The sequence below is a fragment of the Anas acuta genome, chromosome 14 (genome assembly GCF_963932015.1).
Source record: "Anas acuta chromosome 14, bAnaAcu1.1, whole genome shotgun sequence".
Taxonomy (NCBI): domain Eukaryota; kingdom Metazoa; phylum Chordata; class Aves; order Anseriformes; family Anatidae; genus Anas; species Anas acuta.
The window spans coordinates 4,913,569-4,930,797 of NC_088992.1; the positions used below are offsets into that span (position 1 = coordinate 4,913,569).

Here is a 17,229-nt window from a genome sequence, read left to right on the forward strand (position 1 = left end):
CCCCCCACCCCCCTCCACGGTGTCCCCCTCGCCCCTCCCGGCCGCCCCCAGCGCCCCCCCGGTAGCTGCGGGACGGGGCCGGCCCCGGGGCCGCTGCGCTCGGCAGCCCGCGGAGCTGGCGCCCTCCAGCGGGTCCCGGCCCCGGCCCGCTGCTAATTGGGGACCCGGCAGAGCGGGGAAGGGCCGGGGATGTTGTGTGACCCCTCTCCTTCTTGTTCCCTTTCCGTGCTGGGGTTGGGAGGTGGTTGAGGGAAGAGGCAGCACCCGCAAAGCGCAGCGGTGTTCCAGCGTGCCTGGTAACGCACGGGTTGAATGGCAGTGAAGTGTCCCGGCTGCTTTAGGGAGCCTTTGAAGCAGGGAAGCTGTGCTCACAGACAACATTAAGCAGCCCCAGACTTCGCCAAAGTCTTCCTTGTCTTTTTTTCTGTTACAGATTGCATCACATCAACGCTTGACTCACCTATAAAACAGCCTCAGGTAACGCAACGCTTGTCTAGACTCTACAAAGCCAGATCTGCTCTTTGCCTCTTGGCCCCAGACCCACCCTTGTACACGTAACGCTGACTTCTGGAACAGACAGGTGAAGCCTAGAACAGCGCTAGAGAAAACTGCTAGGAGTGATAACAGCAACCGTGTTAATAAAACACACCCATGCACACAGCCAGACTGCCCTGGTGTACACGCAGTGCTTTTTTTGTAGCCACTACTTCCGAACCAGTTAGCCAGGTAAATTTATATCACTCGCAAACCACTGTTTCCTGCCCTTCACATGCCTGAAGACACAGGAAGGAAAATGCCAGGTTATTATGAGCCACCTCTTCCCTCCCTTCTCCCTGTCTCCCTTCTACACGCCTGCTGAGACTTTGCTGCTGATCTCTCAGTGCATGTACACCGTGCTATCAACCTGGGGGAGCTTTGCAGAGCATCTTGCCTTAAAACGTGCACGTGGCCCAAACCCTCCTCGCAACAGGGACATCCAGAAAATGTAAGAGGAAAAAGGATAAGTGGCTACCGCAGCCAAGCCCTCTGCCCCACACCTCCTCACCTCTTTCATCTAAGTTTCACCCCCAATGCAAGTCTTCCCCTGTCCTACTCAGCTTTTGAAATGCTGGATCTTGTATGCTGTTTGCACCTTACAAAGCATGTTTTGTTCACTTAACAGACAGCTTAATTTTCTCCCATCATCTATGCTTAGTGAAATATAGAACTGACCTGTTACAGAGATGCAAACGGCTGCTCTGCCTCTGCCTGACAACACTTTGCAGGTTTACAAACTTGTTTTAGGTACGGTAGCTAAAAATCAAAAGCACAGAGAAAGAGGTAAATAGATCTCGTCGTTATTTACCAACAGGGATAGGCAATTAGCATTAGCTTGATCCAAATATGCAGAGATTACAAATTGTGCCAACTACATTCATGTAGTGACAAGGGGGTGGGTATGCGAACATCTTGTTCCCCGTGAAGATAAAGCCATGGAGGGCAGCCCAAAGAGGAGAAATCAGACCAATTAAGGACAGAGCTCCTGGCACCCAGCTGTTCCTCAGCTACAGACTGCTCTGTGCTGCTCCACTACTGAGCCCAGCGATGTTGGACCTGTGCCCATCCTCCTTCTAAACTAAAAAGTTTCATTTATGCAACGCTGTAAGGCCTACAAAACTACTTGGCACCTTGCTGCAGTTGTTGTACTAATTGTTATAGTATTATTTTTAAAGTTTACAAGGAGGAGAGTGAATTTCAACAGGATAGTGTGTATACATGTGTACATGCACACACTTTTTCTAACACACATCTCCTTTAGCAAGTGCAATGTGTTTTAGTAACTACATTAGCAGAAGCTTCAAGTACTGCTTCAGGAAGGATACACAATCCCTTACTTTCTAATTTTGATAGAACTGTTTTGGTTTGTACCGTGTATGCTGAAACGCTCAGCCAAGTACCTGCTTTGCTCCTGAGAAAAGCGTGGGATGGAAAGTATTGGTGGAGGAAGCCAGGGCTGAAATTCACTGCCGTCCTCCTCAGTCCCACCAAAGGCACTGCTGATTTGGATGGTACCAACTGCTGAGCTCTGTCACACAGAGAAGAAACAATGATGCAAAGAAGCCAGGAAGAGGGGTGTCTGTATTATGAGATATAATCAAGCACTGTAGGTGGCACTGGTTACAGAAGATAAGCTTTCAAAGCCTCGCCTCAGCTGTAGTCTCTCCCCAGCTCAGAGATATGCATGTCTGGAGCCTCTTGCAAATTAAGCCTTCTCCCTGCCCCACATCAGAGGAACGCAGACACCAGTTTAAAACCTTACTGTGTTTGAGGACTTGCACAGCAAGCACAGAACCTGAAGTGAGGCTCCTGCGGAGCTGAAACAATTTACTGTTCCTCTCCTTAAGACTTGCATGCCGAAGACTGCAATAAATGGCTAAAACTTGCAAATTGCATCTAGACTGGCAGACAGCCTGGATGAGCCCTACCATCCCTCCCGTACAGCAGTGAGAAAGACTGAGAAAACAGTAACTTAAACATAAGAGAGCAAAAACTACGTAAGAAAGTAGATTAAAGAGGCTTATGAAGCAGTACCACTCAGCACTAAAGTTCAGAAGTTACAGCACAGAACCCATCCTCCTCCCTCCTATATTATAGCCTGATGACAATGCTTCCCTGTTGTCAAGGTTACTTATCAGTAATTACAGATCAAGCTCCACAGAAATATGTAGTTGAAGACTTCAGGCTTATCTTGTTACTACTGCAAGAGAAAGGCTTAAATGCACCACAACCATTTCTCTGCCTTTTTTCTTTTTTCCAGGGACAGTACAGTCCTTCAAAGAAAAAAAAAAAAAGCCAGCATTTCTGTGATAAGTGAATTAAAACAGTACTGAAAATATGAAATGCTACTTTCCATCCTTACCTATAAATTTACCTGGAAATATTTACCACTAAGAATACCAGACGAGTTTCCAGTCTCTAACTAGACTCCTTTTAAAAGAGCAACATACGCTGTTTAAAAGGAAGTTTTGGGAAAAAGGGACCCACAAGAGGTTATCTACTTAGATTTTAAGCTCCCATCTTCAATCATGCTTCCAAATACTAGAAAAAGCTATTATATACCATATTCTTTGGTAAGCATAGCCCTTGAAATCTTGGGTCTAACATTTAAAGAAAGCTAGCCGAAAATGTTTCATACTTCAAAAACTTGGTTAGCTAGTGCACAGACTACTCATCCCAAAAGTCAAATGATTAACTAACGCTACCTACAGGAAGAAAATTAAGTTTCAAAGAGAAAACTATTTTCAAAAATGAAAATTACTTTATTTTTCACTTTGATATCCATAATCAAGACTACAACTGTTCAACAAGATAAACATGACAGTTATACAAAACATATGTAAATATTTACAGACTTAACTGTACAAAATAATTTAAAGTTTACAAAAGTTTCATGCAACCTCTGTTGACTGACACAGTCTAGGAAATCTCCTTGGAGAAGTGTAAAAGATCTTTGAATTTATTTTTTTAATGGTTCAAAAAAAGGATGCTGCAAAGCTTCATCAAGAGTAATTCTTTTGGCTGGATCATATTCTAGCATCCTGCGAACAAGGTCAAACAGACTTTGATGATCTGTGTCTTGGCAATGCATGAATTCCTGAAATGAGAAAAAAAAAGTATTTGAGAGATCTTTCACAATTGCAAATCTAATACAATAATCAAAATCCTCAGTCTTACCTTTAAAGGCTTACAGCGTCGCCTGACGTATCTACCTGCAGAGCTGTGTTCATCCCAGTCCAGTTGGTCATGGTGAAAATAGTGTTTTCTGCATGACAAGAAAAATGATTTTAAGATAGTTCAGACTGTTTAATTCAGCTAAAGCTGACAATTTCTTACAACAGACTAGCAAGTAACAAGCCTGGAAGTCTTTCTTCATTTTCAGAAGCTCACAACTAACAATGGAACCTTTAAAATTCCTTTTATAATAGAAATATTATAAAGGCAACTTACTCCTTTTATATTGTACTTACCTGGATTTTTTGATCATGTGAGCTGGTAGAGGCCCTAGTATTCTTTCCATCATTGCCAAGTGTTCTTTACTATCATGTGTCTGTGTGGAAAAAAAAGCAATGAGCACACTCAGATTTTTCTATGCTCCGCCACTTGATAACACCACTCATCTATTAACAATATGCTTGACAGGGCATCACCATATTATCTTTAGACACCACGCCAAGTTTTGTATGAGTATGTTTACTTTATTCCTGATTTCAGCAGCACACTCAAACTCTAGACATGTTTCATTAGCCAAGAAGCTACAGTAGGTATCTTAAATAGTCTGAGGGAGATGTCCACACCATCATATTTTCATATATGCATGCTGCCTTTACAACCTCATCTCTGCAATACTTGAAACTTGTCAGGTTATGCCTTTCAAACTAACGGATAGGTAGATATTATTAAAAGATTAAAGTCAGAAGTCTGTAACAAAAACATTTGATTTAAATTCACATACACACCTGAAAAACTGTAAACCCCAGGTAATACTCAATTAGAATACATCCAATACTCCAAACATCACAAGGCTGCGACCATCCCAGTGCTGCAAAACAGGCGAAGTTGGTTTACTTTTTAATATATTCTCAAACCCTGTCATCCACAAAGGATATCCACAGTTTTCATGCTGATGCCTATTTCCCTCCCTCCATACCTCTTCCCAAACCTTGGTTGTTAAAGGGGGAAAGGAAAGTGTTTGGACTTGTGTTCTTACAATATTTCTTTTACCCCTTACTCTCAAAAAATGTAACAGCACCATCTGTAAGAGGTGACTGAATTGTTAGAACCATGAGCAACCACTCCAGTTTACAAAATAAAGACATCTGAATGAACTGTAATAAGCTGTCAGAAGGTCTGAAAGTCTCTACTGACCTAAGATAACCTCAGGAGCTCTGTAATGTCTTGTAGACACTAATGTGCTGTGATGTTCATCATCAAAAGTTGCACTTCCAAAATCAACAACTTTTATGTCTGTGTTTTTTAAAGTGCGTTCATCTCGCTTCTGTAAGAGAATCCAAATGCCATTTGTTAGTATTTTTAAAAGCACACTTAGGCAAAAGATACCACATTACCAGTCGAAATCATCTTTCAAGTTCCAGTTAACCATCATGCTAAAGATTAAACCTATGTAACAAAACACTCCTTTGCAATACACTGATTCCTTTTCAGCCCCAGCTCCAAGGAAGAAGAGCAGAGCACATAAAGCAATTTAATCTGAATACTCAAAGACAGGTGAATATCTAAAGCCCTGTCCACAGTAAGAGTTCCTTTTCTCTTTAGGTAACTAACTGAAGTTACTGTTGAGGTTAACAGTCTTGCTTTTTGCTATCCATTGGTACATTTGTATAATTCTATATAATTTTTCATTTATATAATTTTAGCTCTTGAAAGTGAATTAGTAAATAAAAACAAGCCTCATGCATAAACTAGTTGTACTGATGCCCATACTGCTTTTCTGTTTCTAGGAAGCTTCTGAACTTTGAAAAAAGAGCACCAGAATAGTTTTTTTTTTTCTTCTCATAGTACAGCCAAGTTCTCATCCTAACATTGCATGTCTTAAGTGTTTTCTTGAGGACTGATCAAGAACAGTCCTATTCTCAGCCCATGCCAATTATCAATGTCACATGTTGATCACAAAGGGAATTCATCTTGGCTACTAAGCCTGCAGAGCCAAGGGCTGCTACATGGCCTTCAGGGTAATCAAATAGAAAGCAAGACCTGACATACTTCTCAAAACTTACAGATACTTTAAAGAAAGGGATTCAAACAGCTCATTAAAGAAAACTGAAGGAAAGAAATCTTGCCAAATTTAAAGCCATTAACATAATGCTTCCTATTAATGCCAGAACTTCATTAAACAGCAAAGAATTTAGCTAATGATCAGATGAAACACTTCAGTTTGAATTGGAGCAATGTTACCAGCTTAGCAGAAATCCAACACGTCTCAAAGGACACAAGAAATCTAGGAAACAACTCTGATTATCACTTGACCTTTTTATGTGTAGAAAGACTACTTTTTAAGAAGAGCTCAGATGAAGAAGTTCAGTGCTGAGAGGAAAAACGAAAAACTTACCATTTTTGCATTGTATTTCACTATGTAATCAGACTCCACAAACAAGATATTTTCAGGCTTTAAATCGGTATGAGTTAATTTATTGTGATGTAAAACTACAAGGAAAAAAGGAAGAAAATCCATAATTAATACTCTGATTTCCTAAAGGGAAAAATAATATAGCAACATATTTGATAAAAGTATTGAGATTTACTTACAGTTTATAGACTGGCAGATTTGATAAGCCATGTTTCTAATGTCATTAATATGAAATGGCAGAAAGCTGTTTTCCTTAATAAAATCATATGTGCTAAGTCCCAGCAGCTCAAAAACAATGCAAACGTGGCCATGATGATCAAACCATTCCAGCATCTGAACACAGCGGCTTGAAAGAGAAATATATAAACACATGAAAACTCAATTTATTGAACCTTTTGCCAAGTCCTTAGCGTGCCATTCCCCTTTTACACTTACAAAGTGCTGCTTGGATCCATGGTGTTTAAGTGTTCCAATACCTGTATTTCTGAACGGGCTGCTTCCCGGTATCTACCAACATTTTTCACAATTTTAACTGCTACATGCATTCCTCTCCTTCAAAAGAAAGAAAAGTACCACAAATTGAATCAATACTGTGAAATATCTACAGTCCCGAAGCATTCTGATTTTGATACAGTGAACGCAGATAAAGGTCACAGAGAATTTTGAGTTGGATTAGGGGAATGTGACTTAAGGACATTGCAAAGAAAAAATCAGTATAAAAACGTTTCTGGTCAAGTTCATATACCCACAGCATATGCTACATAACCTACTTCTCAGTCTTATTATCTCATTTAAGGGAGAACAAGCATCAGGAATCTACCTGAAAGATGACTCAAAAACAACAAAGCTCTCATTTGAAAAACATACTACAAAAATTTATCAGATTTCTGCAACTTGAGTAACTTCTGGCTCTTTTTCAGTGCTCCTATGGAATCAGGGGAAGTAAGTAATTTATTTTAATATCTGAACATTTTGTACTAGTGAAGACAGACCTGCACTCAGTGTAACATTCAAACACTAATGCTATTACTTAAATGAAACAGATACACATAGGCCATTCTATCCTATCCACTAATGGACAATTTTTAATTGTCTCTGTAGAGTTATTTAGATTCTAATGACTTAAGAACGCTGTCTGCCTTTACAACATGACCTCAAGCTCCTGAACAGTCTTAATTTGTGAAATGACCGAATACACCAAAGCCTTAGGAAACAAACTACAACTGCTTCTTTATACTGAAGTGCAGATATAAAACATACGGTTGATATAACTTGAATCTGGGTTTTATTAATTGTTTAAATGTCTCAGAATACACAAGTTGTAGAAATACAACAATTTCTTCTCCACTGAAGATGCCATCACACTGAAGTTACCATGCTATCAAAAAAGCATGACTCGATTACTGCGCATGCAGAGAAAGCTGAAAGGATTAAGCCTGATTATGAAGACTGAAGGAAAGAAATTTACAGCTTGAGCAGTTCCAAGCAGTTGCTTTCCACTAAGAATCAAAACTATATTCTCAGTATCTCACTGCATCATCCTCAGTCTCTTAATTCATTTCCATACTCTCCAAACACCTGCACATCCTCTAGTTACGGCAACAGTGGTTGTAGAACCAGCCGGAAACCAAAATGAAGGAACACAGTTCGTCCCTTTTTTAAAAGGGCAGATGATATCTACTTAGATATATTCCTAATTCGGAGTTTATTCCATGTGCTTATACAACTTCTATAGAATATACAATGGTTTATTTTTGAAAGGAATCCTCTCTAGGCAGATGTTTCCCAAGACAAATGCAGTCAAGGAAGTTTATTGTTAAAGACAGATTCTCAAAATCTAAGAGAAAAAGTAGCCAAAAATATTTCTCTGTATACCATCTTGCATAAAGTTATAACATGCAAGGGCCTTTCACAGAGGAAAAGGAGAAACAAAAGAACATTTATAGAATTGAAAGCAATGACTGAAGAACCTTAAAAATGATCAGGGAACAATACTGTTTCCATCCAAAAAACCTTTAAAAATTTTCAACCAGAATTCACCTGAAAAGGTAACTCAGATCAAAATAAAACCAGTTTTTTAAATATACTGCAACACTATCTGAACCACAACTTACTTTCTTTTGAAGAAAAGATTCTAGAACTTTCATTTCTGAGCTAAACAGCATTGTTTGTCATGAGATGTACTTACTGACACTTACATATCATGATCTATACACTCCACTACTTTTCCAAAAGCTCCTTCTCCTAAAGTCGCAACGATTTCATCTAAAAAGAACAAACACAAGTTAGAATTATGCAACGACTTAACCAAGAATGAATATTACTAATGTAGATTTAAAAATGTGCCATTACAAAAGCATAATTACTTTAAATCTCAGCATCTGAATGTGTTATTTATTGGACAGTTGTCATGAAAACAGTTAGCCAAAAAAACAAAAACAAAAAACTATCTCTTGTTCTAATCTCAAGATTCAAGTTCATTTACTACTTGGAACTTTTTGAACACAGTACTTAAATTCTACAGAAAAGAAGATATGCAAAAAAAAATAAAACAAAAAAGCACAAAAAAAAACAAAATAAAAAGAGCAATGAAGATTTCTTTAGCCCCCCTCCTCTGACATACTATTCTAAACAGATTTTTTGCTGAAAAGTTTTTAAGAAGTGTTGAAAAATGTTCTATACATCTTGCTCTTAGAACGTCTCCACTTTCACAGATCAGGTGACCCTCCTCATCATCCTCTACACTCCTGGATCTTTTCCTTCGGTGACTCTTCTGGAAACGGCACCAAGATCGTCCAGCCAATCAATATATCAGAGTGAATTCAGGGCAGAATACGCAATTCATTCAGCGGGGAGATATTCAGGCATTCAGTTACGCACCAGGCCACGAACAGTTGGCAGGAGCAATTTCAAATTCAGTCCCCAGAAATTCACAGGGCACAGTTTATGTTACAGAAGAAAAACATGGCAAGGAACAGATTTTCAGATAAATACTTAAAGTGATAAGGCAACAGAAAAAAAAACAACACAATTTTGACTCTCAAACAGTGGCTTAATTGAAGACAGAATAATACTGCAACGTCACTATTTCTAATACTTTGCTATCAAACAGCAAAAAGCAGTTATTTATTTATATAGCTAAGCTTACAGTCAGGTGAAACGTTACTCTTTAAAACATACAATTTTTGTCATCTAAATATTATCAGCTATCAAGTAATTTTACTTCCCTCATGTAAGGAGAGTGAAGAAAAATTACTCTCAAGCCCTTGATCTGCATTGCATAGTCTAATACAATTTGCCATTTCTATTGCAGAAATGTGATTGAAATACTTGGACCTGAAGATTTATCAGTAGGCATCACGCCAACAATGAGAAATTCACACAGCATGCCTTCAGAGAAGGCAAGCAGCAAGCTTATCCCACCTTCAGTAAGACATTAGCTGCCACTGGTCAGGCACATAACTTTTCAAAATTTTCTGAAATCAGGCGTAGAATTGTGCAGCTTCTTCTGATCAATTTACCAGACATGCATGTTTCATACCCCCCGTTACATTAAAAAAGTACGTTACTTCAATTATTTTTATTAATAGGATGGATGGCATCTCACAGCCTACTTGAAAAACAAGTAGTTCACTATGCTCTAAGACTGAAGTGATAACTGCACTGCAAAACAGCTCAGTTACCTGTCTTCACTTTCAAGATAACATTTTTCAGATTAATCCCCAGCGATCTAGCTGCTGGCCACCTACATGCCCAGTGTGTAACTGGTACTGATGATAATCCCCCCAATATCCTGATCCAAAACCTCAACTGAGAACATATTCATATGCTCACAATTGGATTCAATTACAAATCCTTTATTAATAAAGTATTTCCCCAAAGTACTGTGACCAGGAATTGAAGTTCTAGCACTTGCTTAAGAAGTCTATTACCACTAATTCATTAATAATAAAGTTAAAAATTACTCATACCGAATGTGATTGGTGACTGGAGCAATGATGTCTCTTATGCTTCCTTTTATGACTACTTTTCCTGCTCCGACCAGAGGATTTGCTATAGTGATGATGGTGACTCTTTTCATAGTCTCTGTGATAATGCCTGTGGTCATATACTTCACAGAAGTCATTTCTGTATTCCTCAACATATCTCCGGTCATGATGGTCTCTTTCATTTATGGCTCTATCGTCCAAATAATGACTGAAAATATATTTTAAGTGAATGTTCTCCACTTCAAAAACTTGAGGTTCCAACAAGATAAGTGATTGAGCTGAGTTACAGAGTTACACAGTATCTGTCTTTACAACAAGAAAGTTTTCTAATCAACTCCCTCCTCAAAAGAAGTGGAGCTTTTCTCATTACTTTATTGGGATCTAATGACATTGTCAGTCCAAAATACATAGCCATCCACAGGAACAATAGATCATCAGTCCACAGTTTGCACAGTAATAAAGAAATTCGGCCTCAAAAAGTAGAGAGACTTCCTAAATATACCAAGCAACTCAAATACAATTTCCGAAGACACAATATCAAATGCTCTTAATACAGTAATAATCCTTCTACGGTTTCAAAGCTCAAAACATTTAAAAAAAATAAACCCTGGAGATTCTGAGGTAAGCAGCATTGATCTTAGTACTCTACCCTGAACATTAAATACTTCAGGAAGTATCTGGATCAAGGATCTTCTCTGCCCAGAAAAAAAATAAATTAAGAAAGCTGCAGAGGCAAAGAGCCCCCATATTGCTGTACACCTACCCCTTCCAGCATTTTATAAGCATGAGTATGAGCTCTTAAAAGAGTTCCATGGGATCTTCTTCTCAAAGGAAAAACAGAAAAACACATCCTTCCAGTGAAAGCAGTGTGGGAGAAAAAGCAAACCACCTCCAAATTAGTAAGAGAAATCTAACTCATACTTACCACTGCATTAAATGACTAAACAAACCTTCTCTTCCCCTCCTTCTGCTCACATTAAGTAAACGAACAGACATACTTTTCACTTGAAATTTAATATTGAATGTATTCAATGCCAACACTTAACTGATGACAGAGAAACAAACTAGTAAGCATTCACTGTTTTTATTAAAGAACTTCTATTTAGTGATTCGGGTACTGTGTTAACAAAACCAACTACCTCTTCAGCTTGTCTTAAGTGAGTCAAACTTAAAAGACTCACCAGCTCTGGGCATTTAAAACCTCATATCCTGAAAGTCTGTTTATTTTAGGCACATTAAGAAATTATCACTACACAATTCAGAGTCTTGTACCTTTCCGAAACGTGATTTGGCTTATAGTGCTTGCTTTCTTGTCCACTACTGTGGGACCTTTTCCTGCGTTTACGGCTGCTGCTGTGCTTTCTTTGATCCCAGCTCCTTCTATCATCCCACTCAGGGCAATGAGATTGTTTTGAGTGCCGCATCTTCCACTAAACAAACAGAAACAAAAACACAACAAAAAAAAAAACACATAAAAGACAGAAGTGTTACACTGGGATTTGTAGTTTTAAGTCAGATCTAGAAAGAACCATTTCCTCAATCCTCTTTCCTTAGCTTTGCCCATGCACTACTTTGTTTTTGGGTGAGCAGAGTTACCAACACTGTTACAAAACACAATTCAGGATTAAATAGGCCAGCTCATCTTCATTAATAGCTTCAAACATGTTATTAAAGTCTGTTTTAAATAAACTCTCAGGTGACTAAAGAGAACCATTTCCTTAAATAGCCTCCCATGGGGAGGGGCCTTAATCTTCAAATATTCTCTCTGAAAAAAATCACAGATTTGGTTCTTTACATCGTACACAAATTACTACATGAAAACCAAGCATGTCTAACTAGCCTAAAACCTCTCTCACAAACCTCTTTACAAATCACTATTAAGCAGAGATGTTTAATTTTCTATTTTTTTTTTTAAGTTGTAGCGACAATCACACAAACATTGATAACTTAATAATATAATTGCAGTCCTATAAACCAAACCACTATTTTTGAGGTCTGTTAGCACACGAGTAAGCAGTTGTTTTACAATACAGCTGATTTGCCAAAGACAAAACCCACCAGCTCCTGTTGCTGGACGTTATATGCAGGAATTCTGTGTTCAAACAGGTACATGCACAACTGAAAAAGAAAGCAAAACACAGCTGTAGGATTAGGAACATATCAAAAGCAACCACAGTCATCCTTTAGCAGAAAAATTAAAAACAAGAAAAATCTTATATATCTGTTTCAGCGTATTCTAAAGAATTAACTACGAAAGGACAAGAAAGATTTCCATTGCATTTGTTGACAGGAAGAAAAGTAGTTTAGAAAGAAATATAGCACTAAAAAATAGTGATATATCATTGTGCAAATTGACACAGAGCAACAATGGTTGCCTCCACACCAACTAGGGGCATGAAGAAGGGGACTTTTAGAGCGAGTGAATGCTCACGTAAATGGCAGGCTTCTTCTGAAAAAGAAGTTTTCTGACAAGTCAGCAGTTCACAAATTAATGCCTGTATCAGTATGTTCTCTTTTTTTCTTTTTACAGTAATCTGTTTTAAACTCTGCAAAAATACGTGACTGGTGCAACCTTTGAATCAGTCACGATGCAAGTTGCCTAAAAATCTTTCTCATTTACCATGCATTAGTAAGAAATAAAAATACTAATGCATAAGGACCAATCATCGATCCTAAAGAAACAAGATAAAATCTGTTACTCCTGCATCTACAGGCCTGATTTTCTTATCTTCTTACCTAATTCAGCAGCCATTTTTCTCTATTTTCGACCTACACAACTCAAGTTACGAAACACACCCGATTTCAGTTATGGCACTTCCGAGGTGAGAAGTGCTCTGTGCCCCACGCCCTACTCGCTAATAGGTGAATTCAGGATCTCACCTATGACCCCTCCCCAGTTTGCCAGAAAGCAGCCTGAAAGAAAGCCCTGTAATGGATAAATAAATACCTTAATAAAAGCCCCGTGAAAGAATGCTGCAGAGGGAGGTTTTGGGGTGGAAAAATAACCACAGAAACCTCGAGAAAAAGGTTCGGTTGAAGATTAACTGCTACTTAACTACACTTTAGTGCTCAGAGAATGAGCAAAATCTAGACAGAATTTGCATGTTCTTGGCTAAAGGAGCCAAGCAAATGCAAACTGGCAAGTAATTGTTAGAAAATCGATCTGTGCGAGGCCCAAAGCGGCCAAAACCCATTTTACAGTAGGATCCATCTTAGATTTTTAAAAAAAAAAGAAAAAAAATGCCCTTCCTCTAAATTTCTGCTGAGGCGCCTCGGTTACGTAACGCCTCCAGCCGCCTTCCCCACACGCGGCCCTGCGCAGCGCCAGGCCCGGGGCAGCTCGAGGGCCGCCCTCGCCCCCGCGCCGTGCCACAAGGCTCCCGAGGGCCCCCCACACACACAAAAAAATAGAATAAAAATAATAAATAATAATGAAAATTCCGCCCGGGGCAGGCCGCAGCGGCCCTGCGGCGAGCTGCACACGCAGCACTTTTTAAAATGCAGTTGGCAGGCGGCGCAGGGCAAAGGCCTCGCTGCGCCAGCACCGAGCCCGCCCGGCCTGGGAACGGGGGGGGGGGGGGATTCGGGCAGGCCCCCAGCAGCCACCCCCTGCCCCTGCCCAGCTCCAGCCGCCACCCCCAGCCCCCTCCCGGCCGGGGGAGGTCAGGCTCGGCCCCGCCGCCCCCCCCGGGCAGGCCCCGGCCCCCTCAGCCCCCTCAACCCCCTCAGCCGCCCGTACCCGCGCGGCCCCCGCCCCGGCCCCCTCAGGGCCCCGCCGCCCCCTCAGCCCCTCAGGCAGCCGCTGCGCCCCGCGGCCTCCCCCCGCTTGGAGCAGAGAGGGGAAGGAGGGAGAAGGAGCCCCCGGTGGGGAAGGAGCCCGCCGCTTACCGCTGAGCACCGAGGCGAGCGAGCCCCGCGGCCGCCCTGCGCGCCCCAACAAAATGGCGGCCGCCGCCCCGTGCCCCGCAGCTCCTTCCTCCTCCTCCTCCTCCTCCTCCTCGCCCCGCCCACCTCCGGCGGCGCCGTGCGCGGTGACGTCACGCGGCCGCACAACGGCTCGGCCCCGCCCCCTGCGGCGCCCAGGGGCAGAGCGCGGGGGGCGCTGAGGGGACTGAGGGGAAGGGGGGGGGGCCTGAGGGGGCTCTGGGGAAGGTCCCGGGCACGGTCCCGGTTGGCAGCTCTGAAGCAGCTCCGTCAGATCGCACTGAGCAGGGAAATTGCTGCTGACACACCGCAGCACTGAGCGAGCCGTGTGTGTGCAGTGAGCTCCCAAAGCACTTGGTACCGAGAGGCACCTTTGGTTTTGTGCTCCTAAAACTTCCATTAAAGTTCTGCCAGCGAGTGTAAAATAAGCATTTCAACCTGCTTCTCACTACATTGAAAAACCCATTTCTCTTTTTTTAAGATGAGAAAGTAACACACAGAGCGTTGATGGCCATTTGGTTTCCCTTCGTTTTTAAAAGCCCTCGTTACCTCACAGCCCTCACCGTACCTCAGCGTGGCCTTGGTGCCCGTGGTTTGCTATTTTAGCGTGTAAGTGAGCGGCCGTTACTTATAAAGACAGCACCAACATCTGCAAAACTTCCCGACATCCACCGATACATCCCTGCCTTAGCCATGCTCTCAGACCACAAGCAACACGAGAGAGATGAGGAGGGATGAAGCAAAGCACACGGTGAGACAGCGGGCACATGGCAGGGGACCTGCGTGCAGGAGCACTGCACACACCGAGGGCTCTGCACCCGCTCCCTGCCCATCCCACAGCTCCCTGCCACGGGGGTGATGTCTCAGGGGTGTCCAGGACAACCTCAAGGAGTGCTACCGTGGGAAGGCTGGTGGCAAACCAGTGCCCCGTGTCGCTGGCAGGGCAGATGAGATGGGATGTGACAGAAGCACGTTGTCTGCCTTCCTTACCGCCTCTTCCAGAGTCTCACTTCTGCTGTTTTTGTCTTGCCACGTAAATACACAACAGGCACTTCTACAGGGTACCGCAGCTCAGAGACAGTTTAGGGAAGTCCCACTTATTGGGACAGAATAGGTTGTAGCTGAAGGGAGTAGCAGAAATAACCGTACCTTGAAGGCAGGAAACACTTGGTGCTAGGGCTTTGTGGTTCTCACCTGTTAGGAAAAATGATTTTCAGACTGAAAAGGGGGTGGAAACAACTATTGTTCAGTATGAAAATGCGGTGAATGGGAGCTGGTTAAAAGTTACCGTTTTAAGTTAAAGGTATTTGGCTGATGACTGAAGGAGGAATAAATCTGTCAGAAGCTAAGAATAATTAGCTTTTTATTATGAACCTTTCTGAAGAAGAAAAGGGGTGTATAAAGGTCATACCTTCTTCACATCAGGCATACATGAAGTAAATGAAAGAAATTTCACACTGAAGCAAAAGCCTTACAACAGATTTTATAGAAAGTATTCTTCATGTTAGAAAGCAGACTTTCAAATATTGCTCTCTTTGTGCTGAACGGAGTCCAGTGCTTTCAGAAACACCTGTACAGACATTCCAAAGAAAAGCGGCCTTGAAAGCAGTCAATTTTCCTTCCTGTTCAGGAGGTGGCAGTGGAGACCCAGCAGCAGAGAGCCCTCAGGCTGCTGGAATTGAGGTGGCATCGCTGGGAAGGACGGGATCGGGAGAAGTTTCCTGGCCGTGCCCAGGTTCTGTGGTGCAAACAAAGCACCAGCTGCTCTAGGATGGGAATGCGCTAACAGTGAAAAATCAAATGAGAGGAACTTAATCTTTATAGCAATGGGAAGGAAACCCTTTTGAGTGCATTTATAGATTCTTCTGTTGCCAACTCGTGTGGTATTTACTTTGGTTTATAAGAGGTATTTCCTTTTTTAATTAGACTCCACAATGCCAAATGTATGCACAACTTGAGCGAGTGACACACAACACAAGCATGTTTTCACTCACTCTGTACAACAGAACACATTACGTTTCAGTGTTATTGTCCTGGCGGGGGACATTTGTGCATGTCTGAAAAACTACATTCAAAACATTTGCTTCCAAAATGCAATATTGTGTTGGTTGCTCTTTCCAGTTCTTTACAGCGGTAGGTGATCCGTCCTCACAGCAGCCATTTGCGAGATGCAGAGCTCATCTACTTCTCTCGTTGTTTGGATACAAAATTTAATATGAGCTGGCTGCCTTGCCCAAAGCCTCAGAAAGAGGCGCAATGGCAGAGCCAGAAATTCCTGGCCTTGACTACTTCCAGTACTGGACTTGCTTTCTCTTAATTAAAGATGCACTGGTTTTGTTATCCTCCCTCTGGTTAGTGTCAGAGGCTGGCTGATTAGTACTTGTGCTTTGCCTTTAGTTGTTTATGGATTTCTGCAGTTCCAGGGTTTGTTTTTTATAGTGATGGAGGGAATATCATAGAACTCGACTGGGTGGTAGCAGCTGTAGGGGCTCAGGGACAGTAATGACAGTAATGACTCTGTTTAGGAGAGTCTGAACAATGGGGATGGAAAAAGCAATCAGGAGCCTTTCTAAGATATGTTGGGAAAAAAAAAAAAAAGTGTTATTCGTTTCACAAAGCACTATAACTAATGATCGAGCAAGGAGGCGTCCCAGATTGTTGTGGTGTGTGTAAATTCAAGAGAGAATAGGAACTGGAAAACACAAATAGGAAATGGAAAAATGCAAACATTCAGCCACAGCAAATTAAGGTCTGGGCTCGGGGACACATTTCCCTTATTAATGAGTTACTGGAGATTTTCTTGGGAAAGCAGTGGCCCAGAAACTTTGTGTGAGCACGTGCACTTGTGTTCATTCCCAAGCTCATTGTGAAAAGTCACGGCTGAGCGATGGGATTGTTCCCTCTGAGCTGTGGTAGGGGGCAGGCTGGAATTGCCTGCGCCACTGGCAGCGTGTTCATGGCCGTATCAACACGTTAAGGGCAATCCAAGTGCTGTGCCTTAAATGCCTGGCAGGTTGCCACTCAGGCAAGGTGTTTGCTCTGTGGTGTTTTTGCTGATTTTAGCTTCTGGCCACGCGCTGTGCCTGCCCTGATGGGGTCCCCGTGGGCTGAGCTGACCCGATCCGTTCCCTTTTATTGCGAGGCTCACGGATGGCTGCAGCTTCAGCTTCTCACCCTCTGCTTGTGGCAGAG

At 41.9% G+C, this 17,229-nt stretch overlaps 1 protein-coding gene across 4 annotated transcripts; it reads right to left on the bottom strand.

Annotated features, from left to right (window-relative positions):
* Positions 1-3,278: 3,278 nt before the first annotated feature.
* On the bottom strand, positions 3,279-14,129 carry CLK4 (CDC like kinase 4). 4 transcript variants are annotated; one of them, XM_068698015.1, is made up of 14 exons: positions 14,002-14,129; positions 12,172-12,231; positions 11,386-11,543; positions 10,096-10,321; positions 8,807-8,897; positions 8,323-8,389; positions 6,560-6,676; positions 6,304-6,470; positions 6,107-6,201; positions 4,906-5,035; positions 4,497-4,579; positions 4,008-4,087; positions 3,715-3,802; positions 3,279-3,634 (listed from the first exon to the last, which is right to left on the bottom strand). In XM_068698015.1, the coding sequence occupies exons 2-14, from the start codon at positions 12,223-12,225 to the stop codon at positions 3,497-3,499; spliced, it is 1,494 nt and encodes a 497-aa protein (XP_068554116.1). In that variant the 5' UTR covers positions 12,226-12,231; positions 14,002-14,129; the 3' UTR covers positions 3,279-3,496. The 4 variants fall into 4 exon arrangements, with proteins under 4 accessions (XP_068554116.1, XP_068554117.1, XP_068554118.1 ...); XM_068698016.1 differs by lacking the exons at positions 8,807-8,897; positions 10,096-10,321 and having other exon boundaries at positions 14,002-14,101; XM_068698017.1 differs by lacking the exons at positions 8,807-8,897; positions 11,386-11,543; positions 12,172-12,231; positions 14,002-14,129 and having other exon boundaries at positions 10,096-10,155.
* Positions 14,130-17,229: the final 3,100 nt, after the last annotated feature.

What these genes read in the sequence shown, in the direction of transcription:
- CLK4 (XM_068698015.1), bottom strand. Translation starts at nt 12,225, where the DNA reads ATGTACCTGTTTGAACACAGAATTCCTGCATATAACGTCCAGCAACAG. An exon ending in TGAAATACAATGCAAAAATG is followed by an intron (nt 5,036 to 6,106) that starts GTAAGTTTTTCG and finishes ATTCTCTTACAG; the next exon opens with AAGCGAGATGAACGCACTTT. An exon ending in AGCTCCTGAGGTTATCTTAG is followed by an intron (nt 4,580 to 4,905) that starts GTCAGTAGAGAC and finishes CCTGTTTTGCAG; the next exon opens with CACTGGGATGGTCGCAGCCT.